The sequence below is a fragment of the Struthio camelus genome, chromosome 13, assembly GCF_040807025.1.
Source record: "Struthio camelus isolate bStrCam1 chromosome 13, bStrCam1.hap1, whole genome shotgun sequence".
NCBI lineage: Eukaryota > Metazoa > Chordata > Aves > Struthioniformes > Struthionidae > Struthio > Struthio camelus.
In genome coordinates this window covers 8,489,831-8,514,216 of record NC_090954.1, presented here as the reverse complement: position 1 = coordinate 8,514,216, position 24,386 = coordinate 8,489,831, and the positions used below count along the sequence as shown (strand labels likewise).

General features: G+C 44.9%; 1 protein-coding gene across 1 annotated transcript in view; it reads right to left on the bottom strand.

Moving 5' to 3' along the window:
* The window catches only part of ERGIC1 (endoplasmic reticulum-golgi intermediate compartment 1), a 61,377-nt gene extending 38,466 nt beyond the window's left edge, over window positions 1-22,911 (bottom strand). Inside the window, exon 1 of the mRNA XM_068959239.1 lies at window positions 22,754-22,911. Coding sequence (XP_068815340.1) covers window positions 22,754-22,773 — 20 coding nt within the window. The 5' untranslated portion in view covers window positions 22,774-22,911. The remainder of the gene's footprint in view (window positions 1-22,753) is intronic.
* Window positions 22,912-24,386: the final 1,475 nt, after the last annotated feature.

Below are 24,386 nucleotides of genomic sequence, written 5' to 3'. Positions count from 1 at the left end.
GAGTGTGATTTGATGCTTTTTCCAGCCTAGACGGGGCATGAGAGAGACTGAGTTCCAAATTCTCATTCTATACTACAGCAAGATGAAACACTTCCATGTTTATTCAGTACTTCCTACTGCACCAAATGCCGTATTGAGAGTTCAAAAACTAGATCAGCTTTCTTTCCTTTACTCTGTGTCCGATTAGACCACAACTTGGAGGCACACTGGGTGAACAAAACAGCATGTGCTAAGCACAAGATCAGAAGGGTGCTGCTGCTGTGTTTTGTTCAGGAGTTGAAGTTGGATGAAGAGAAGGTACGAGAAGGCAGGAAAGCTGGTATAAATGAGCCTTCACCTACCCCACCGAACACCTGAACACACTAAGAAATCACTTAACTGTTCCAACAACCCAGTGCCTCAGCTACGAAATGGGAAGAACACATCTCTCCAGGGTCTCATGAAGTTGAATTGAGGACCTGCAGCGTTTTCAGACATGGTACTGATGGGGGCCACATAAGTAGACAGAGAGAGCCAGCACACTTGCCAACTGCACACAGCTCTTGTTCCTGTGATATAATTGACAGAGCATGCTGTACAGCATACCTATGGAGCTATATGTTTTTGTGACTCTATTCACTGCCATGCCCTAGACAGATTAGTAATATTCCTGAACCAAACAGTCCATTTATGGATCTGTAGCTTCCCTGCGAACATCTGGAAAGTGCTGTTTACATTCTTTCCACATACACCAAAGCAACAGCAGCAGCAGATGATAAAGCAACCCAGAGCGGCTGATGACTTCATGGTCTCACAGGCAGAGGAAGTAGCTGATCTTCCTGCTCACAGCCCATTAAATGCCGAAAGCTGGCATCGCCTCTCTGAAGTCACAATAATGGATCAACAAGGCTAAAAAAGCTGAGAGAGAAAGAGACAGAGCACATATGAACACGCAAGAGCTTTTGAGTGTTAGTGAACATTTAGAAATAGGAAATAGCTCTACACTGGATTCAGTAAAAATAGCAGCATGTGGATACTATAAAAGGAAGTCTGTTCTTATAACAAGAAATATTTACCAGTGTTAAAATGATGACCCATCACAGGATTCAGTAAAAATACCTAACTTTTTAAATAACTCAGTGGAAAGTTGATGTCACAGCAGGAGTCTCTCCCCTCAGACTGCTATTTTGAACACGTTAAGTGACACACACACACACACACAAAATAAGTTTTACATTGTGAAAATAAGCTAGGACAACAAGCAACATCAAACTCTTGATCAGACCAAGACGCTCTAGAAAGCTGACCAATGGCTCCCAGCTGCATTTATCTCCTGGCTTTAAAAGCTTAAAAGGCAGCTCACCCTCTCCATTCGCTATTCCACTTCTCATCTCTTCTACTACAGTTTTATATTCCCTCTCCCTCCTACTGCAATTATACGCCTAGAAAGAGATTTAAGCAAGCCTCTGGATCTAACTTGCTGGAGTTTTGAGAATGCTTAGGTCTACATGTCAAGGATCAAGCCTCTCTGTAAGCACAGCACAGCATGTTTGCAACATTTGTCACATAAGATCCTTAAAGCACTTTAAAGAACAGTTAATACCTGAGCACAGCGAGCGTACACAGCTTGCTAAGCAGGGAACATAAGGCAGACAGCATTCCAGCCTTGAACTTACAGCCTAGAGTCACATACAAGAACAGAACAGAACAACCCAGGAGGACAGCACAGAACTATGAAACGTACGTATCACAGAATTAAAACATTCTTGAGTAAGGGTAGACACTAAGGAGTAACTCAGAATCAAGAGCGGACAAAGGATGCAAGAGTGGCAATGAGAGCAGACTGGATGGTAGGGAGGAAGGAGGAAAGCCTGGCTGAGATCTTGCGGGTGAATGTAGAAGCTTGAAGGATGAGGACAAGCACAGACACCTCAAGTAGCAGAAGAGCAGGTGACCAAGGGAGCTGTATTCAAGCTCGGGAAAGAAGGGTGGTGATGGTGGGGAAATCAAAACAAAAGTAACACTAACAGCAAGGAAGCAAACCGAGACTGGTTTGAAACCAGACACACACACAGCTACCTTCTGCTCACTGACACATAATACCACCAAGTCCAAGAGACTACTGGAGCAAAAGAAAAAGGATTAGATATTTACAAGTATCCTGTAAAAGTATTTGTCTGTGCTGCAGGGCTTGGGAGAGACATGCTCTAGATTAAGGGGGTTTAATGCTTCGATAACTGAACAGTACTCCTCAAGGTGCCAGGCATCTTCCCATAAAGCACCTGGTACAGGCCACAGCCTGAGAAAGTATAATTGATTTAGTCTGATCCAGGACAGTGAAAACAGCAGTTGGGCTTAAGCGTTCAGAGAAGGGAAAGCTGGGAGCCCAAGAGGACAGCAGAATGCTGAACTTTAAAGGGAACGATGGCTATGCCGGCATGGTCAGGCAACAGAGAGAACATTCAGAGTTAAAGGAAGATGAAAACTGCACAGGATTCAATGACAGTTTGAAGAATATGCTTGTGAGACACCAGTGGGATTAGATCCCAGCAGTAAGTAGAGGATGGAATCCCAGACAAAGCCCCAATTAATTACAAATAATTCTAATAAATAAATAAACCAAACAAACTTCTCATACATATCTGTGAAGTTGACAAGAGTTACTGTAACAGGAAACCTTAAGCCCCAAGAGATCTGTGAAAGCCACAGTTCCTAACAGATCTAAGTGTTAAAGTCTGATTAACTTCTAGGCTCCACCAGGCAAACCCCTCTCCTTTTGCTACTAGCTTCTTGCCTACACCACAGGGCTCAAAGCAATTTCAGGGTATTACTTCAACTGTCCTAGGAAGAGGGATGAGGCAGATTAGGTATCACGGATGATTTCTAACGTGGGAGGGAGGAGGCCGTGGCGTCGTATGTATGGAAAAGGGAACAGGTTTTACTTGCCCTCAGGTCAGATATTCCTGCAAGTACCTGCAGTAAAAATTCCAGTAAGCCTCACAGTTCACACAGCATTGGTCTTTGGAAGAATATCTGTACTCCAGGAACAGAGAGGAACCTCGTGCTCTGCATCATAAAAGCTGCTTTACAGACACTGGCACATTCAAAACAATGGAAGGTATTACTAACGCTGGAGCAAGACTAGATGTTCAGAAAGGAAATTAATACCAGCCACCTCATAAACAGTGAGGCACACTGTGTTACATCGAGAATATCCATTTTGGTATTCTCATAGTCATATCCTAAATGACTATGAGATAAATTAGGTTGTAGATTTACGGCATGTTCACTATTTCACAGTAACTGCCAAGTGAACTCTCTTAACATGTAGTATTTGTAGCAGTTTTCCACTTTCACGGAGGGATATATTACATTACACTTACAAAGCAGGCACACGGGCAGTTTCCATAGGATGATTAGCATGTTATTTATAATATCTAGCCTTTGGCAACTGCTTTTCTGAGTAAAGGAAGAAAAGACTTGCAAGGAGAAGTAATATCTTTGAGTCAAATCAACCGACATTGTTGGAGGGTGAGAACAACAAGCTTTTTAATAGGAAAGCTCTCCCTTCAGGTCATGCATATCCTTATAAAGGGAGGGCTGGACCTCGGGATACTGGAATACCAAGCTAAAGATAGAAATAGGCTGTCATAAATAAAACAAAGCAAATTCTAGACACATCTAGTGTATCTACCGTCTTTTCTCTCAATGGAGAGTCCAGCTGCAACCACAGAGATTAAAAAAAAAAAAAAGGCTGTTTGATAACCTCAGACTTTCATCAGAACCAACATTCATAACGAATATCAGGGAATGCTACAATACTCCCCTTTTCATACCCAATGTTGGAAGGACATAACCAGAAACTCTCTCACCTCCTTGACTGAAATGTCAACCAATTGGTCAAATGGCATTTTGAAGAGCAGCACAAGGATCGTTCTTAAAAACGCCCAAGCAGAGAATCTACAACACTTAGAAGGATGAAATGAGGTCTGAGGCAGAACTATAGCTGTCTGATGGACAGAGGTGCAATAGCTCTCAAAAACACAGAAAGTACGTGTTTGGTCTCATCTTCTTGCAGGGCACAAGTGGACAGCAAGCTAAAATTGTGGACTGGCATTCCTCAATGAAGCCAAACAAAAGGACGGCATATTTAAAGTGCTATTAACTAACAGATGGACTTCAACATTGGAGGTCCAAACTATATCCAGACTAAGAGAGGCTGTCACTTTTCAAATATTTTTTCTTTCTATAGAGATATATGCTCTTCCTGTTCAGTTTTCAGGATTTCTTAGAGCTAGAGAAAGCATCAAAGTGTTTCACCAGCCACAGTCAGATGCAATACCACTCTCATCTGAATGGGACAGCCACAAACAATTACGTCCAAGGCTGGCTAAGCAAACCAGGTCAACCCAATAGAATGAAACCAGTTGACATCATCAGCCCTGGGGCAATTCCTGACTTTCCTTTCAAATCTATCCGATAGACAGTGCAATGCGGGTGACAAAGAGGGTAGATGATGTCTACCCAAACACTGTATTTTTTTCCTAGAGTGGATACTTCAGATGGCTGCCCTTCAAACGGGGACGAGTTCACCCCCTCAGCAGGAGCTGCTGCAGGCAGCGCTTCCCGCCAGGGCATGCTTTACAAACACCCAAAAAGTTTCAAGTGTCAGTATTTCACTGAAATATTTCAGGAAGTGAGGCACTAAATACATTATTTCACTAGAGAGTACTACCTCCCTGAACAGACAAATCCTGTCTGATATCCTTGGAGCCTGAAAGGGGCTTCAACAGCCAGAGAAACTCACCTCATGGCCACAGTCACCACCACAAACTCTATAGTTCAGTTTGAAGCATCCACAGCAGCCTATACATCTGCCCTCATAACAAATTTACCTGGAAACTATTCCTCTAATAAGTAAGGATCCCCTTCCCTATCTGGTACCTGATTATGCCAACTTGGCTTGGTAGCTTGCCACGGGCACAAAGCGGGCTCTACAGCTAAGAGGACAACATTGACAAGACCCTTACCTTTGAGAACATTATCTTCTAGAGTTCGGTCTTCCACTTACTATCGAGTTTACGTGAGTATGAAACCATTAAAATAGTTTCAGAGGCTCCATAATATGTCATAGGAGAATAGTGGAATTTATTTCAAGACATGGAAATAGAGGTAGCTTATCATACTAGTAAGTTACAGATAAAGTGGATGAAGTATTTCAAAGACGTATTTCAGTGCTGCTTTCAAACTGCTGTTGGAAATCCCTTTTAAGATGAGGAGGAGAAAAGATAGCACATAACTAAGTAGACTTTTAGGGAAGAGAAAGGGCTTGCCAACATTTAACCTAACCTGGAGAGTTTCATATGTATCTAATTCTTGTACAGAAACACATCAGGATACTAGATTAAGCTCTGACTGAGGCTCTGCGTTTTCCACAGAGCACACAAAGCCACATCTTTGCATTCTCAAGATCCAGGCAAACACTACACTGACAGGCACACCATACGAATTTAAACAGACATATACAAACCATTCTCCTCCACTCTTTGGGGGCTTTTAAAAAACACAGACGATGCCATCCATCCAGCTCCCTGCCAGCCACGAAGTCAGGCCACCAGGATCTGGCTTGCAGGGGAAACAAAGGAAAGGCAAAGAGGAGCACGAAGAACAGACACAGTGGTAGCACAGGCAAACAGCATCCTGCTGCACCACGCTGTCGGCAACCTGGCGCTCAGGCAGCGGCCCATGGTCCTATTCGCAGAGGTCTCACACGAGCTGAAACTGCCCTGAGCATTATTCTGTCTCAAGAGAGGATCATAAAGTGCTACAGCAATATCTTTGTAAGATACTGTTACCTCTTTCACGAGCTAAAAGCAAAGAACTTGAGGCAATACGAGAAAGTAGGACTTGTAAGCAGCACTAACTAGATGGTGGCTAAATTCAAACAGCCTTATAGCAAAGGGGAACCTTGACATCTAGAGGAGTTCATATCAGAAAAGGAGGAACACCAAGTCCTCCTTCAGTTTACAGCACTTATTGCATATAGCAACACTCAAGCATGCAGAGCCCTCACTGGCAAAGGAAGAGAGAGGGGAAAGAAAAAAAAAAAAGGGGGCAATGCATTAGTCATGTTACGTAAGCGAGACTTTCAGAGCCCAGCACAATAGCTTATAAATCTCCCTACAATACTGATCCAGTGTCACGTCACTGCAAAGAGAGCGCAGATGTGTTAGCTTTGTCTGCGGTGCACTGAAAGTTAACTTTGGGGTGAGCAGCAGTGGAACACTTTCACGTACCTTTCTGCAAGGTCTGTTCTCATTGCTTTCACAGGGGGGCAAGGGGAAGAAGGTTGCTTTGCAATTCTTGCACTGTATTTTAGATTCCAGTTAACTGAGTAGAAGTGCAACATATTTACATACGGCACTCGGTCACAGAGCACAATTCAGGCACTATATAACACTTAAAGACGGCAGCAACGATGACCTCTGCAAACCGATTAATTTTCCTCCCTTCCCTCTCTTCAAATGATTCTGAAATGTAGCTTTAATGCTTACAGAAGAGAAAAAAATATGTTTATTCTTTAGGCAGACTATACCATTCCCTAGACGAACTGAATATTGAAATAGTAGTTGTCTTTTTGAAGCATATTGGTGCTATGGTAGGTTCTGTAGCACATACAGTAGAGGGAAGGTGCCTAGAGGACACGATCATTCATTACAGCAAATTACATTTCTGATGTCAAGGATGATTAAAAAATTGGTATCAAGGCTGAGATTACACCTTTGGCAGGTCAATGACAGCGTAAATACATCATGTCATCTTGTCTTAGCAAGAAGGGTCCATGGCTGTGATTCACATAGAAGAATGTGGGTGTTGAAATAACACTCAATTCTCTGCCTCACAGCTTTTAGAAGAGGCACCTGTTTTTTCAATACATATCACATTTGAAGTTGAGGTCACTAATTCCTGGTGACATTACACACTCTCAGTAGCTAGTCCAGTGCACGCTGAAAAACCACTTCAGTTTTACGACACGTCAGCAGCTTTGCGATCTTTTCAAAAAAACAAATGAACTAGACCTACTGAACCAATTTGCTTCATTTACAAATAACTCTACTTGAAGTAACTTGCACATACAGCATATTTTACAGCAAAAAATGTAAGTTCACTATTAAGTTAACCAAAGAATTGTGTAATTTAGTGAGATCTACTGTAGAATTTTCAAAGAGGGTACTACCAAGTATAGATACAAAAAAATAGTTTTGAAAATACTTTAAAAGATTATGTTAAGCTACAACAATAAGAAATGTGGAGAACTGCAGAGCCAATGTTTGTATTCCAGAGTGCTGCAGGTTGGAGACACAGTGCTCATTCATCCTGAGCAGGCAGTGACACCGCTTCCATCGTAATCCATCACATATAACAGTGACTCCTGAAGAGAGGGACAAGAGAGCAGGGGAGATCTCCCTAGGGCTTTCCAAGATACAGGGATAAGAAACCTCAGATAAGAAAAATCCAACAGGTGAAGCCTTGTAGTCCCAACTGTACCAAAGGGTGCTTAGGGTCAGTTAAATTTACATCCCCGATTGCTTCCTTCTTGGTAAGACACATCACTGCTCAGAGAAACAGAGAATTAAAAAAAGAGAAATGCAAGGCATCTATGACATATACCCAGATGGATGGGCTGTTTTTTGAAGAAATGAAGCACATCTTTCCAGTCAAGCTGAGACCGCTTCCTTGATCAGCGAAACCACTTGCTCAAACATCATCCCAACTTTAAACTATACAGCATAAAGGAGCAGAGAAATGAAATCCCACCTTCAGTGGCAGCCTGCACTTCAGTGGGAGGCTGCAGGGCAAGGATGCTCAGTATATCACTCAGACTTTTCTTGAGATTTTTACTGCCATTTGCAAAGACACAGCAGCTTCCCTCCTCTCACATAGTATTTACATATTTATAGTTCAGGTTAATTCACTCTCAAGACAGCTGGTTAAGTCAGAAAGCAGGAATAAGTCTGTCTTTTCAGAACCTCTTTGAAAGTAAGATTGCATCACTCTGAATCCACTGGTCCATTTGTATCCCTAGAAAGTAAGCTCTGAAACCCGGCATGGCAGCTTACACTGAATTTACAGGCCAAGCTATCTAGTCTACAACATAAAATAAGGTTAGGCTGCCCTTTTAACAACCACTTCATCCAAGAAGTGTTCCCCTGCCAACATGCAGGGGGATATAAGCTGGTTAAAACAGTTCTCAAAACTTGTTTCCCCTTGGGCTTCTGCCCATATGCTGCCAAATGTGCTTACCCAGTCTAACAGCAAGTAGCACAGTTCCTGCAAACTGCAGACAGACTGAAGTGTAATATTGCTGTTGGTGGTTTTTCCCGTTTGTCAAGCCCTTCTTGCAAACCAAAGAAAAATGAGCTGGAGTATGGCTGCAGGCCTCAAATATTAAGAATTCAATTTCTCCACCATACACCAATTCCTGACTAAGAGCATGCCTGTTTCTTACAAAGTCCACTCATAAGTACTCCTCAGTAACTGGGAGTTATAAGGCGGAAGAGAGAATTTCTACTGTTACATATTGCATGTGCCATGTTCAAGACAGAGTGGTATCACATGCAGATTAGCCACATTAACTTTTAGAAAACGTTCTTGGAGAGGAAAAAAAAAAGTTGTATATCACAATAAGATCAAGCAGTTTATTTGCTGATTAAACTATGGGTTTTTTTTTTTTTTTCAGATGGGTAGGAAAACTGCGGCATGGTGCATTTCTAGGAGCAGGCAGTCACTCAATACGAAGAGCCACGGCCTTTGGCGGCCAAGCCTATCCCAGCACTCATATTACCTTCACTGAGAGTCATCTTCAGGCAGCTCTGGCTAATAACAGGTTAGAAAGCATCTAGTGTCTTCTCTTCTTTGTGAGCATCTACCACTTAGAGTTTTTAAATAAATTCCTTTTTGGCTACATCCTTCTTGATTAACATCATGCTCTTGAATCACTCCATGCAGCCTCTTTAATTGCTCTGTGTAGGCACTGGCGAATACAGTCAACTAACAATTTCTATTCAGCTGTCACAGAAGAGAAATCATCTGTAACTCTGAAGATAAATTCACCTTGGAGACAGGGACATAACCCTGGAACTCCTCACTCTACACACTCTTATTATACCTATTGTTACCTATCTGCCTCCTCAAACGCCTCTGTTTTATTGTTGTATTACAGGCACGATTCAGAGTAGAAATGGTTGCTTCAGTCACTTCTGGTTGGCTCCCCATAGGAGCTATAGATCTGATGCACAGAGACAATCAGCTCTTCCCACAAGACTTGTGTAGCTGTACCTATTCTTAAGCTTGCCATTTCATGACAGAAGAGCTGCATTAGCAGTTTAGGAAATCAAGGTGGGGATAAAGTGGGGAGGGGAGAATGAGCAATTATCCTCTCAAGCCCACTTTAGGGAACATGTTCACGTGCACATGAAGTGAGCTGGAACAGCAGCCCTGAAGATTTCGACTGCTCTGTGGTAGAAGCTTCCACACAACTTTCTTTCCTCAAATTACTGCTGCTGCTACCACCTTTGAAAGATGCACCCCGAGAGTCAGCAGAGGTGTTTATGCACTATGGTTCATTTAATACTTGCTGCTATTAAGGCTCTTAACCAAGATGCCACTTAGAATCCAGCAATTCACTTGGCGTGAAATGCTGCACCATTTATAAGTATGGCACTGGAAGCAGGAAGAAACTCAGTCCTTATAAATACAAGCTGGATTAAGTCTATCTGACATTAAAGAGTGCATGAATAGACTCCATTTTCTCTCTCCAAGAAAATTTTAGCAGAGGTTGGTGCTGTAGAGGAGAGACCAGAATTCAGTCACCACATTTCTTTCAGAAGCTTCTTTCTGCCCCACAAATGGTGCAACTTTGAGGCAGAAGGAAAAAAAATAAATAAGATGCCACATCTGCTATCCTCCGTGTGAATTCATGGAATAAAAATGAAGCTAGGAAGAGATTGCTGTCAGAATAAGATCAGTCAGGCTGGAGACTAACGGCAGAAGGAGCACACCCTTCTTTTAGTCCCCAGCGGTATTTCTAGAGAAACCTTCCCACTGAAAGCATGCTGTGCTCTGTCAAGTAGCACTTATAGCTTGGTGATATGCTGGCTGCTCGGACAAAGAGATGGCCATCACCTAACCAAAGCTTAAGAATCAGAAGTACAAAGTGTGCAAGAGAAAACCTGCCTCCCCAACAGCTGGAGGTACTGTGGGATCTCTGCTCACCCAAGTGTTTCGAAAGCTCCATGAAGCAACTCGGCAAATGGGCCAGGCTACAGAAGCGCTCACTGAAACACACACCAACTGGCGCTCCCCTTCCACCTCCCCATTTCCCATATCAGCAATATGAAGAAAAACAGATTCTCAGACTGTAACTACTAGGTCTGAGAAGCAAAGAAATTGCTGCCCCGAACAATGCCACTAGGAGAGCAAAAGGTTTTTAATCACCCCCCCCCCCCCCAAAAAAAAATAAATCTACTCAGCTAAGAGCTTAAAAAAAAAAAAAAGGCATTTAATAGGCAGCAACCGTTCCTCTGTTTCCTTGGGTCACTGCTCTGAAATAATGACTTTAGGACATTTCATCCCTGCTTTGTCAATAAGGCTGCCTTAACAGCCTTTGAACACCGGGCAGTAAGAGCAGGCCCAGCAACGCCAGCTGAACAGCACGAGCTGCTGTGCGTTCAACCATAGGTAGCCATTGTGGTAGCTTTTAACCTCTTCAGAGGACATTTAATTCTAAATAAAAACAAGTAGGTTTATGCATATGCCTTCACTCCACCAAACACAGGTAGGTACCTCTATCACGGAGCGTACCTTTCTGGCTTTGTTCTTTTCCATGAAGCACATTAGACGCTCACAGCAAGATCTGTAAAAGCAAAGCTGTTACTTTTGTATAATGGACAAATCTAAAAACACTAATTTAGTTTTCAATGCGACTGTTCAAGCTGAGTGAAATGCAAAAGGTAGAACAAACAGCACAGCTGAGTCAGGTTTGCACACACAGTGCTCTTTTGGTTAATAAAAGATCATCTACTGAGAAAAATACAAATAAAACCCCAATCATCTGTTTGAACTTGTTGGGAGGGAAGTGGCTGCTTTTGTTCACAGTTGTTAAAACCACACCTAGAACTAATGTGACCGAGATCAGAGAGAAAAAGGTTATTCTCTTTACTTGTTAAATTGATTTTATTTAACAGGGTAACAGCAGGCCAGCTCCTAGGGTATGCAGAGATGGCCCAAAAGGCCAATTACCCCATTCCGGGTGCCTAAAGACAGAATATGTGAAATAATCAAACAGTGAAAAAGACGGTCCTGGAGAAGGGTTAGTATCTGGGACAGAGACGATACAGGAACAAGCGGGGCAAGACTCCCTTCTGCCTAGTGACCCAGACAGGTGTTGGACGTTGTCAGACGCTCCCGGGAGAGAGGAGAGGAATGAGTACACAGCTGGACAGGTGACACCCAAGGAGACTTACTGAGTAATTTTTGCAGGTAGGATTGGGTAGCCTAGATGCCTGAAAGCTGCTACAAAAAGTCCCAACTGGTCTGACCAGCAGTTTGGAGCAAACCCCTGAATTAGAAAAAGCATGGGCTTGAGAGGAGATGCAATATCCAAGTACGAAGGGGACTAAAGACTCTGAAACAATAGAGAGAAGGAACCTATGTGAAGTGCTGTACGGAGAGATTCAAGCAAAGAGAAAGTGCGCTGACAAAATAGAGTAAACGAGGCATACCCTGGAGGAAGAAAATACTATTTCCAGCCTCTAGACTACCCAGGTGTTCCTTCAGGAACAAAGGGAAGAGCTGAAGGAAGAAAACCTCCAAAATAGTGTCATGATGCAAGAGGGTCCGTTTCTCTCAGGAACGTGGGAAAGAGCACTAAAGCCAAACAACAAGATTTACAGGGCAGAAGTTCAGTCAGAACTACTTCTCTCTTGGGTTGTTTTGTTTTTAATTGGGGAAAAAAAAGGACAAACTATTCTTGAAGTTAAGTAAAACTTCTCTTACTGACCTTAAAAAAAGAAAAAGAAAAAAAAAAAGGCAGCAGCTTCCAACTGCCTATTCTTACTCAACTTCTTATGGCCTTTGCTGTACCTGTTCTGGACAGCAATATGAAATCTTGTTCTACAGATCTGTCAAAGAGGAACTTCTCAACACCCATAAATTCACTCTAAAACATATTTTACAGGAAATTGACAAATTTATCCTAATACCCTTCTTTTAACAACCATCGGAAGCATTAATTTTTCCCTTTTTAGGGAGAAATATTAGCTCAAGATTTCATGCTGAAATCTTTTCTTTAGAACATGCTGCTTTTCTTCCCATCCAAAGGCAAGTGCCTGCTCTGACAACTCTGGAAGAACACTGGGCTCTTACATAATACAGGATGGATAAAAAGTAATTATTCCTCCAACAAAATAGGTGAAATCTGTCACCCCTGTTTTATAGGGGAGGAAACAATGAGAGGAAGTCAGCAGGAGGGAAACAAAATAGGAATTACTGACTCTGAATGCTTCATTTTGCAATTGTCAACTCTTTGTTTAAATGAAATTTCTGTGTTTCCTGTCTGATGGCAGATGAGAACACAGTGTGCAGAGAGCAGCTCAGGACAGCCTCTGGGACAGCGACACACTGTGATCCCGTGGCTGCGATGCCAAAGGGGGAGCCAACAGACCTGAATTCTGCTCCCAGCACTGACTCACTCTGTGATTTTTGTTCCAGTCAGTTAGATTTTTCTTCCTCAGCTTCTTCATTTTGCAGAGTGGCACCTGATGGCATTTGCCCACTTTTCATCAAGCGCTTTGAAATCTACAGATAAAAAGCTCCAAAGAAGTCTGAAGTATTACTGATCAAAGCTCCAACGTCTTTGAAGGTCTCCACAAGGGAAGATGGGTTCACGAAAACAAATCAGACACGCGTTGCAGGAGCTGAGCCTCGGTTCAACAACACGGTTGTGCCTAGAGTGCACGTTTAAGAACAATCTTGATCAGGAACAGCGTCCTGAATTGGGACCCAACCTTTGAAGTGTGTGTAAACTAAAATAAGGGATCCTGCTACTGTAAGTTTACACATGGAAAGTAAACACAGAAAGTAAACACAGAATATGCAGCTATCAAAGCTTAGCCCTGAATGTGAGTTCTAGATGCAAATGTAGACTCAAAGCAGGCCTAATAAACCGATACTTATAAATACCAACCAGTTATTAACACATTTTATAAGATGAGCACCTGCGTAACAGCAGATAATACACAAACGCTATTAGGCAATCAGCTAGTCCTCATTCATATACAGTAAGGTATTAACACATAAACTGTAGAGTCTAGTTTTAACAGACAAATTTTTAAAAGTTTCCAAATTTCATTGGAAACTGACATTTCTGAACTCCTCTAAGCAAGTTCTGATATGCAAGGGACAGGACAAGGAAGTTAATGTAGTTTTAAACCAGATTATCTGTATTGCAAACAGATGGAGGCTGGAATTTTCAAATTACACATGACTGACATTTCATTCCCAACATCTCACTGTTTTCCAAAGCATACTCCTCCAATATTAAAAAAAAAAAAAAAAAAAAAAAAGCTTTGACTTGCTGACTCTCTATACTTTTAGGCCCAGAAGTGAAATACAGGAATAGGTTTCCTTGCCAGCCAGCTCCTCCCTCTTAATTCCAGTTCCAAGAACATAATGAAACTAACAGAGGATGTTTCTGAAACAAGGAGGAGTACTGAGAGCAAGAAAACAAGGTTAGCTATGAGGGCTGTCATTCATTATATAATTCAGCCCTTGGGTAACTGGACGATGAGGGAAAGGGGCCAAGAGAACCTGCTGCTGCTGCTCAGCAGCAGTTTCTGTGGCATTATGTCATCTGGTCTTCAGGTTTGCATGGAAAAAGAACTTGCATAGAAAAATAGCACAACCATTTACTTCTAGGACAAAAGAATCCCCACAACGCTGAGAGAGAGCTACAAAAAGCTGAATAGTCTCTACTCCTGATTAAAGTGATTTCTTTCCAAGGACCCAGTTCTCCTGTTTTCTCCCTTCTGCCAGCCTCCCTCACCCCGTGACACCGTCCTGCACGATACCTTTTGTCAACCGTGTTCTAAATTTTGTTCTCTTACTCTTTCAGTGTGCGAGGAGCTTGTTCTTTAACAACCAGGAATATATAGCAATTGCTGTTGCTGAAACGTGCCAAAAGCGCAAAATATTTCAGATGTCACTGCAAAATGGAAGACAGGAAGCCACAGAGCACTTTTTTTTCCAAAATAAGGCGTTAGGCACAAACTTATCTCAAAGGTAATTAGGAAGAAGAAAGTATTTATTATCCCATATACTCAATGGTAGACTCTTGCCAATAAGCATTTTATTTCCTTTTAGGCAGTGAGGCAGGTGTCAAAATGAAGGATGGAAGAGAAACGTATTTTTAATAAAGCGAACCAACTACGCTCCGCTTCATCAAAACAGGAGAAAAGAGTCATGAAGAAAAAATGCTCAAGTAAGGGGACTGGTATTTAAAGGGACCCAGCCCTTTGCTGGACTGAAAGTGAAAGGCTGTCCTGAGGGGTAGCACCATATATCGGAGATCAGGAGGAGAGGATGGAGAAAAAGGGGGAACAGAATTAGACATTTACAGCTGCACCTCCAACGAATTAAATCACTCAGATGCTTGAATGTTTTAAGTAAACCACAACCCTTCTCGTCTCAGATCCCCTCATCCTCCTTAAGCTCAGGGATCCTCGCTCCTTGCAGCTCCCTGGCACGTCCCAGCACCTCCTAGCACAGCATCCCCCTCAACACTTCTTCCCCCCGCCGACCCTCACCCGTTCCCTCCTGTAGGAGCCCCCCGTCCTGAATTCCTCTCCCTTTCCCAGTTCTAGACCTTCCAGCTCAGAGTCTCTCTACCTCCTGCCATACTTCTCCAGCTCCATCTTGCTGCACAAGGCTCCTGCCAGCTCCAAACACTGCCAGTGCTGGTGGCCTCAGCAGCCAGTGCCCCTGAACACATCCCTCTTGTCCCCAGCCCCCTCTGCAGAAGCAGGGCCCTAATCTCTAGCAGACACTTGACAAAACTCAAACTTGGACTGTAATTCCCAAAAAATCACCTACACAGAACTCAAAGCAAAACCAGCACACATCTGTGGGAAAAGGGACGCAAGATAGCCTTAGGCAAGATCTTCCACATAGTTTTTCCCATAGCTTCTAGGAACCACAGAATATTAAAACTCTGTTGCTGGCCTGTACTGTAGAACCCCTCAAAACACATTCTGGTAAGAGTAATTTAACATCAGAACCTTGTAACTTTTATTTGTGGAAGCTGCTTTCTGAAAGGTTTACGTCCCAGCTGCACTAGCACAGCACACAAATTGGATATCTGCTCTGAGCACCTCTAGATTTCCCAAAACGGCACGAACCAATCAACCTCTGGCAAAAAAAAAAAAAAAAGGGGGAGACGGAAGAGGGGGAAAAAAAGGGAGTGAAGAAAATAGCTCCATCTTCATAAGGCTTATCCCAAAAGCACACAGTCCAATCCATACTCCACTGCGTGACAGAAATATTTCTCCAGACCAAACAGGGGGACTCCTAAAATTCTGCTAGGCCCAACACGTCATGCTGGACCAGGCCAAGAAAAACCATAAGAGATGCAGACAAGCATGCCAGAGAAAAACCGTTTAACCACTGCTTTGCAAAGTGAAAGAGCAAAGTACACAAGCCTCGTGACGCAAACCAGGTAACCGAGGCTCAGAGAGGGGTTGCTACTTTCCCAAAGCCAAAAGGAGTTAAGAAGAGTAGAATTCTGACTCGACAGATTAGAGAACGGTGCTCACTAGCGTACACACAAAATGGAGCTTTTTTTTGGTTTTTAAACAGGATAACAGCCATTCTTAATACACAAGACTTAGGGGGCAAAAAAGTGTTCTTTTCCAGAACAATCAACAGGGACCAAATATTGTACCATATCAGCATCTAATCTAAGAATCTCGACAAACTTGCGGTGACCAGTTCAGATTCTCCTGTTTCTGTTCTAATCTAAGGGAAGAGAAGAGAATTTCTGTACGTGCTTCTGTGGCTTCGCACTGTTTTTTTTAGTTGCACAGAATTGTATTACCTACAAGAGAATACAGCTCAAACCTGGCTTTCAAGTGAGGTTCCTGGCTTTGACATTTATAATGATGCTATCTCCACTAGAAAAACGTGAGCAATGCAGGCAGAAGAAAGAGCTGAAGTTTGCGGTTGGCACCAGGTCTACCCGTTCTTGTCATTCAAGATCTAACTTATTATAATCCACCAGCCAGATTCAGATTTTAGTTCAGTAGGGTCACTTTTGATTTACAGCAACGCGGAATCAGAGTGAGATTCTGAGACTTCACCTTTATTAGGGAACACAAAGTCATATTTACATTACTGGTTGCACTGGTGTTTCGGTGGGCTCTCCGACTTCGTTTTACCCACAGCACTGAGTAGCCTACGGAATCGGACAGCAATCAGGAAGGCAAGAGATCTGCCTTAGCATGTGACTATCAAATAAACACCAAGCAACCATGATTGCTGAAATACTGTTAGTAGTTACGCATGCGTGTCCACGTTAACATCGCCTTTTGAAGTGAGGTTCTTTCATGAAACTCATCTGTCTTTCTGTCCTCTCTGAAATAAACTAGATAACAATTTATTTTTGAAACATCCTTAAAATACACACAATTCAAATGCAGCCAATCACACGCTAAGATTTATAGCGGGGACAGCGAGATTGTTGTTAATAATTTTTTGGCAGAACAAGCTTTCCATTTTGGGGGCGTTGGGTTTAGCACAGGAACACCTGGCCAACACCCTAAGGCTTGCGCTTGCATAGAAGACAAAACCCCAAATGATTCCACCACCTCTTCTGGCGTTGCAAGTCTATTCTTTCCTCCCTAACTCCACCTTTTGAAGTACATACCTAAAAAATACACAGGCATATACACATGTCAGAACACAAGCTCAAAAACTTGCACAGCTTCTTGCTCCATGCTCATGGTAGTGCTTCAACTATTTGTTTACCGTGTGATTCAATCATTTTCACAGCAACGAACAATGATGCCATGAAGAAAGCATCTGTGTCAATGAGCAAAGCAAGACAGTTAAGCTCAAGAAGGAACAACACAAAACTTTCGTCTGAAGCCAGACCTTAATACTGCTGTACTTACTCAGGAAAAGTTTTCTACTCCAACTATATTTTAAGAAAAATAATGCATTAAGGAGAATTCGGAAAAAATATTTACACACATACACTCTACATAGACTCCTTTATCTGTGGCATAAACAGACTCTCTGTACAACTCTGCACAACCATCCGACTGCTGTGACTGCAGAATAACTTTTCAGGTGCCCTCAACGGGCTACTGTGGAAGGCGAGTTAGTCATGGCACTGCCTGGCACTAAAATCAACGTTGGCGATTACATAAGATAGCAGCAACAGCGTTTGGAACGCTTGTTTACCAGGGACGTTGCACAACGAAGTGGAACATGCTTGCCAGACATGACTGTATTTTAATATGAAAATATCCTTGTACAGTTACTGTGCCCACTGAAGAGGTCAGCTTTCATTTCAACAGCTAAAGAACAGGTCCCTGCAAAGTGTAAAGAGGCAACTATCCAACCAACACACCACAATGTTACAGCCGTTAACTACAGATGTGTAAGTTAGGTTACAAAGTGATGACTTCCAACTAAAACCTATCCAGGATTTGGGACTTTTGAACAAAATTGTGGGGTAAACAGCAAAACCAATGGCTGTGGAAGTGAGCACAACCATATACAACTTAACAGAGGGCACATGCAAAGCTTTTTGCTGTGACATCGCTACACACAAACAACAAAGCACAACTCAGCCAGTGAGACAAAACTGTACAAGCTGGCCTTGGCTGTTTGTTCTTCTCTCTTGTCCTCCCACAGCTTCAGTCAACACCACTTACTGACTGCTATCAACAGCACGTATGTTCTACACCAGAGAGACCATGAGCTCATTTGTAAAGTTCAGTAAGTAATTTTGCCAAATGCACTATTGTGTATTAATGCAGCTAGTCAAACAACGCGCTGAGAGAGAACAAACGGGTGGATGGAGCCCAGCATATCAGAGTCTGATGAGAAACGCAGAGCTGTTTGAGACTTCACCAAGAGAGCACAAATTAAAGTCCTGAACAAATATGTACATTTCCACTAATATTTGATATTTATGAGGCAGTGCCAGAGCATCATTTAGTCACCATCTCTGCTTAACAACTGGCAAACGTTCGCACGTAAGCTGAACGGCTCCTGGGCAAGCAAAGCAAGATTTGAGGGGTTACCAAAGGATTTTAAGTCATGACCCTCCCAAACTTGGTGGGATTATTAGTGATCTTTGTTCCTTCTCTTCTTAAGCCTGAAGACTACAACAAAGCTATTTTCATTAGATCCACAAGTGAATGAGAAATTGTTGTCCAAGAAGGTGCTCAGTTTGGAAAAGATTTTTCTCTTTAAGACTCCTAATCGTCTACCACCTACTGACCTTACTAATCTGGTAGGGAATCAAAGGAGGAAAAATGGACCTCCCTGATGTTGCTGAAGAAGTCTGTTTCACCAGTTTCCCAATCATACCAGGCCGGATGCCTCAGGCAGAAGCTTGCCTATTACCCATCACTACTCCTAGGCCTAAACCAAAAACATTCACAGAGGTACTGCCTCTCCTAAAAAGGATAACGTTGAAAGTATGCTAGCTTTGGTTAAGACTGGACAAATCGATTTAGCAAAGACAAACAGGAACCAAAGCAAAGACCTGCCTGTCTCCCAAAACAGCAAAAAATGTGTTTAGGTTTGAATCAGAATACCTATGTAAAAAGTATCATGTATTACAGATGTGCCAAGAACCAGCTGAATATGGAGTCCTATTGTACTGCACAATATGGAGACGGAGTAAGAACTTCCGATCTAAATCGGTATTTATATCTAAATCCCCTGTAAGCCTGGCTCCTTCCCCACGACCTCCAAAATCCACACATTACGCAGTGGCAATAACAGTACTTCATTCAGGTTATCAAGCAGTAAGGAGGAAAAGAACCTGAAAAACAGCATGATGATTAAACAAATTCTGAACTGCTCAGTTAAATATAAAAATAAGGATTCATGGATATGAATCCATGCCAAAAACAGGATCAGAGCAGAACTGAGAATTGTCCACAATTAGGAAAAAAAATGGATTTCAAAGCAGTCTATTTGGGTTTTTCTTCAATCTAATCAGTTAACGCTACCAAAATAGTTCAGAAGTTTCAGTAGCTGCTACAAAGCCACCAGTAACTCTTTCATGCAAATAGGCAGATGCCAAAATAAGCTACCAGATTCAAGAGCAACAGAACTTGCAGCAAAGTTTCTCTCCATCACGTCCGCTTGCAGTACACGAGCGCTCTCCTACATTTTACTGCTGTCATTCTCAACAACAGAGCAGTCGAAATTTCAGCGCTGTTGTTCACTATTGAAGTTAAGCCTCACTGGTAACTGGACCACACAACGTACGAGAAACTTTTTGGCCACCTCATTCAAGATGATCCAGGCTTACAGTTTAATCTAATTAGGATTTAACACCCACTGAAGCTGAAAGTACGCAGGTGACACTGAGTCTTAAAGGCCTGAGGGGGAAGTACCCTTCCAGCTCCAGCTGCATGCCTCAAAATCCCCAATCAGCCAAGCGCAGCGCTGCTTTGCTAACGCAAATTGTAACAAACCGGGGGCAGAGGCAAGAAGCAGAAATCTGCAACTCCCTTACAGCCACGTATGTTTTAAAAAATAAGAAAGCATCAGGACATCTGGAAATACAAACTGATTTAGTAGTTCTGTAGAGGGGCAGGTGTCTCAGCGACATGTCTAGAGCAGACCTGTACCAAACATTCCCACCGGGAAACTAAAAACTTAATTGCTTACCAACAACACAAGAGGATTGTAGAGATTAGGGTGTATGAAGTGCCTGGAAAAATGAAAAGCACTAAAAGTACTAAGTATTATGAAAACTAAAGATACTTAGGACAGAACAATTGTTTATTCACCTTAGATTACTTTACATGACGGCATTCTTTTTGAAAAACTTAAACACATTTTATGCTAGCAAAAGGAACCATTGATAAGCCAAGAAAACACAAGTTCTACAGAAGAAAGTAGCACAGGACAAACAGGAACTCCCAGGGAGACAACTTTCAAGAAACAGGCAAGAGGCATGCTCGAGCACTTTGGGTTTTTCAGTCTGGCCAAACCTGAACCCACAAGCCTAGCAGACAGGAAAGAGAATTGGTCAAATGGCCAGAAATGCTCTGAGTTTTAGTTGGTGAAGAACAGGAACTTTTTCATTCGCAGGTTACCTTCTTTACTTGTCATTTGTGCCTCTATTTTTTCCAGATGAGACTGTGGCCACCTGTTGTTCTTAAGAGCTATATTGTGTGGGAACAGTGCTCCAGAGTCCCAAACTTCTGGCTGGTCTACCTGAAACATGCTATCTCCTCTGCAACCAGTGCTTGCCGTCAATGTCTTGCCTTGTCTAAACATATCAAAAATAAAAGCTCAAATGAGGGGAGGATACAGCACAAAAAGAACTCGCCTTCCCAACTGCCCGAGGGCAGCAGTTGCAGACAGCAGGGCTCTCTGTGGATGCGTAACAGCGGAGACCTGCGAAGTCGGCGGCCTCCAGAATTCCAGAAGAACCCAACACCTTTCCACTTGGAAGCCCTAAATTTTGGGCTCTAGAAGATATATAGGGATAATTTAAGAAGTCTCTAACAATTCAACTCTCTAACGATACATGGGCATAGCACACACTTTCAAGTGTGTGCTAAAGCCAGGGTGCCAAGCCAAAATATCTGACAAAAAGAACATCCAGTTCAAATCTCTGGAAAAAAAAAAAATTGCATTTTACATGATGGAAAACATTACATCCTCATTCAAAAACATACTGAAGACAGTAACTTTATTTCTGCAGGAGTATCATACTGTATACTGTACAATTGTCAGGAAGCAACTGTAATTTTTTTAATACATGCATCATTCTTCACCTATGACAGTAAAATTTTTCAGCCTCAACAGATTTCATTCCACTGACTATACAACGTACAAAAATCACAACAGCTAAAATGTAGTCTCTAACCGTTGCAAAAATTTTGGTCCTGAACTCTGTCCATGCTACTAAAACAGGAAGACTGTTTATTGCACGTGGCAATAGCTTTTCTGTACCATCAAAACATGACGTTCTTGGCTATACTAACTTCACACCTCTGAAATTTCATCTTTGCTGAAGAGCTGAATTTAATTAAGCTTCATTATTTGAGAGGGTGCTTTGAAGTATCTATTTCTAATCCTCCGATCTGACGACAAAGAACTTATTTGCAACTATGAATCTTTAAAATGCACATCTGAATTGATACCTATGTGCTTTTGTACCTCATTAATCCAAACTGTAACTCAGCTTTTATTTAATGTCTCTGTTCCCTTCAAAAGGGGAGCACTAGTTTTCTTAAGAGAACAACTCTTTGTGAGCCTGTGTTTCCACATGCAGAGATGGAGACTGGAGACCCCAACAAAAGTTACGTTTTCAAAGCCGTCTGAAATACACTTTGTCTGCTGTTACAGAGTGACAGCTACAACCAGGCTCCCTTATCGCCTGTGCACTCTGCAAGTCTGAAAACAGACGGCAACAGGATTTGCAGCTGGCAAAACACCTCCAAAGCTGAGAATTTTTTTTTCTACCAAATTTTACACAAAAGCAGAAACGGGGCTCTGGGCCTTGGATCCCACATGATCCAGCAGATGCTGTTCCCAGCTTCAGCAAGGTCTTTCATTCAGAAGCAAGTGCCTCCATGGTGCCCCATGGATCACATGCAAGATCCTGTTAGCCTGTATGAAGGAGAGGCCTGCTTTAGAATTACAGCGAAAACAGACAATACAACTTCTATTTGGGAGAGCTAAAGAACTGCAATACTACCAGTCCCTCCACTCATCTCAAAGGAGGGCAAATGTATGGTTTGTGATGGTCCTACATGAGGAGCATCAGCCAGCAACTGTGTTTCCCAAGGCCCCAAAAACTTGCTACGCGTTTTTTTACTGTAATTCTAGCACTCCGGTGAAATCCACTTGAGAAAACTTAGGTGTGCGTCTTGCGTGGCACCCCTGAATTTGGGAAATTAAAAACCTTTGGATGAGGAAAGGGCATAAAAGCACTAGAAATTAACCCGCAGTTAAAACTTCAGCTCCGCCGTTAGTCAAGGGGGCGGGGGGGGGGGGGGGCGAGGGTCTTGGCTTGGCCGCGGAGGCCGGAGCAGGAACCGGGCGGCAAGGTGAAAACCTCAAGACCTCGCATCCGCCTAACAGGCGGACAAAAAAACGCAGGCAGAGCGGTCGGGGTGGTCTCCCGGCCGCCCGCCGACAGCCCGCGGCCGGAGCGGCGAGGCGCCGGCGCCCCCCTGCGCGGGGACCCGCTCCCCCCTGCCCGCCGCCGCCCCCGGCCCGGCCCCGGGGCGCCGCCGCTGCCCCCGCGCCCTCCAAACCCCACCCGCCTCCCGCCTGCGAGCAGCGCAATTCCAGAGCGGGCGCAGCCCCTGCACCGCCCGGGCCTCCCTCCCACTCGTCGCCCGCATAGCGAGAGCGGCGCCGCCCCCCGACGCCGCCGGGCCGGGCCGGGCCGGGCCGGAGCAGCGGGACGCGGCGGCGAGCCCCGAGCCCGGCCTCGCCGCGCCGCACTCACCTCCTGAAGTCAAAGGGCATGTTGGTAGCGGCGGCCGCAGGCTGCGGGCCCCGCCGCCCGGCCCGGCTCGGCTCTCCGCCTCGCTGCCGCCGGCTGCAGGCCCAGGAAGTGACGGCCCCGCCGCCGCCGCCGCGCAGCACCAGCCCATTGGGCGGCCGGCGCCGGCCGCCGCTTCCGCCGCCGGGTTAAGGGCAGCGGCGGGAGCCGCGGGGCTGAGCGAGGCGGCCCGGCCGGCCGCCCCTGCCGCGCTGCCGCCCCGGGGGCGCCCTCGTCCCCCCCCACCCCCCCCAGGTCTGAGGGTGCCCTCGGCGCCCCCACAGCTGTAAGGACCGCCCTCAGCACCCCACGGCTCGGAGGGTCTGCGCAGTGCCCCACAACTATGGGGGCCCCCCCCTCAGCACCCCATGGCCTCAGAGGCCCCCCTCAGTGCCTCACAGCTGTGAGGATTCCCCCCCCAGCACCCCATAGCCCCGAGGGTCCCCTCAGCACCCCATGGCTCCCCAAAGGCCCCTTTGGTGCCCCACAGCTATGAGGCCCCCCCACAGCACCCCATAGCCCCACAGGCCCCCTTGGTGCCCCACAGCTATGAGGACCCCCCACAGCACCCCATAGCCCCACAGGCCCCCTTGGTGCCCCACAGTTACGAGGACCCCCCACAGCACCCCATAGCCCCACATGCCCCCTTGGTGCCCCACAGTTACGAGGACCCCCCACAGCACCCCATAGCCCCACAGGCCCCCTTGGTGCCCCACAGCTATGAGGACCCCCCACAGCACCCTATAGCCCCACATGCCCCCTTGGTGCCCCACAGCTATGAGGACCCCCCACAGCACCCTATAGCCCCACATGCCCCCTTGGTGCCCCACAGCTATGAGGACCCCCCACAGCACCCTATAGCCCCACATGCCCCCTTGGTGCCCCACAGCTATGAGGACCCCCCACAGCACCCTATAGCCCCACATGCCCCCTTGGTGCCCCACAGTTATGAGGACCCCCCACAGCACCCTATAGCCCCACATGCCCTCTTGGTGCCCCACAGCTATGAGGACCCCCCACAGCACCCTATAGCCCCACATGCCCCCTTGGTGCCCCACAGCTATGAGGACCCCCCCACAGCACCCCATGGCCCCAGGGGTTCCCTCAGTGCACCAAAGCTATGAGGACCTCCTTCAGTACCTTACAGACCCAAGGGCCCCTACAGCACCCCACAGCTATGAGGACCCCCCTTCAGCACCCCATGGCCCTAAAGGCCCCCTTGGTGCCCCACAGCTATGAGGACCCCCCCACAGCACCCCATGGCCCCAGGGGTTCCCTCAGTGCACCAAAGCTATGAGGACCTCCTTCAGTACCTTACAGACCCAAGGGTCCCCACAGCACCCCACAGCTATGAGGACCCCCCCCCCCCGGCTCCCAGGGCCCCCAGAGCAAGCCACAGGGCCTGAGGCCACCCTCGCAGAGCAAGGGGCTCAGCCTCTGCTTGCAGCCGGGGCAGCCTCGAGCTTCCCGGGACCCCAGGAGGTAATCCTGCCTGGCAAAGCAAGCTCTGCCCTGTGCAGTTTTCCGAATCCACATCCCACATTTGCGGGGCACGTTTTGTAGCGTTAGGCTTTGCCTGCTTCTCCGCGGCTCTGTT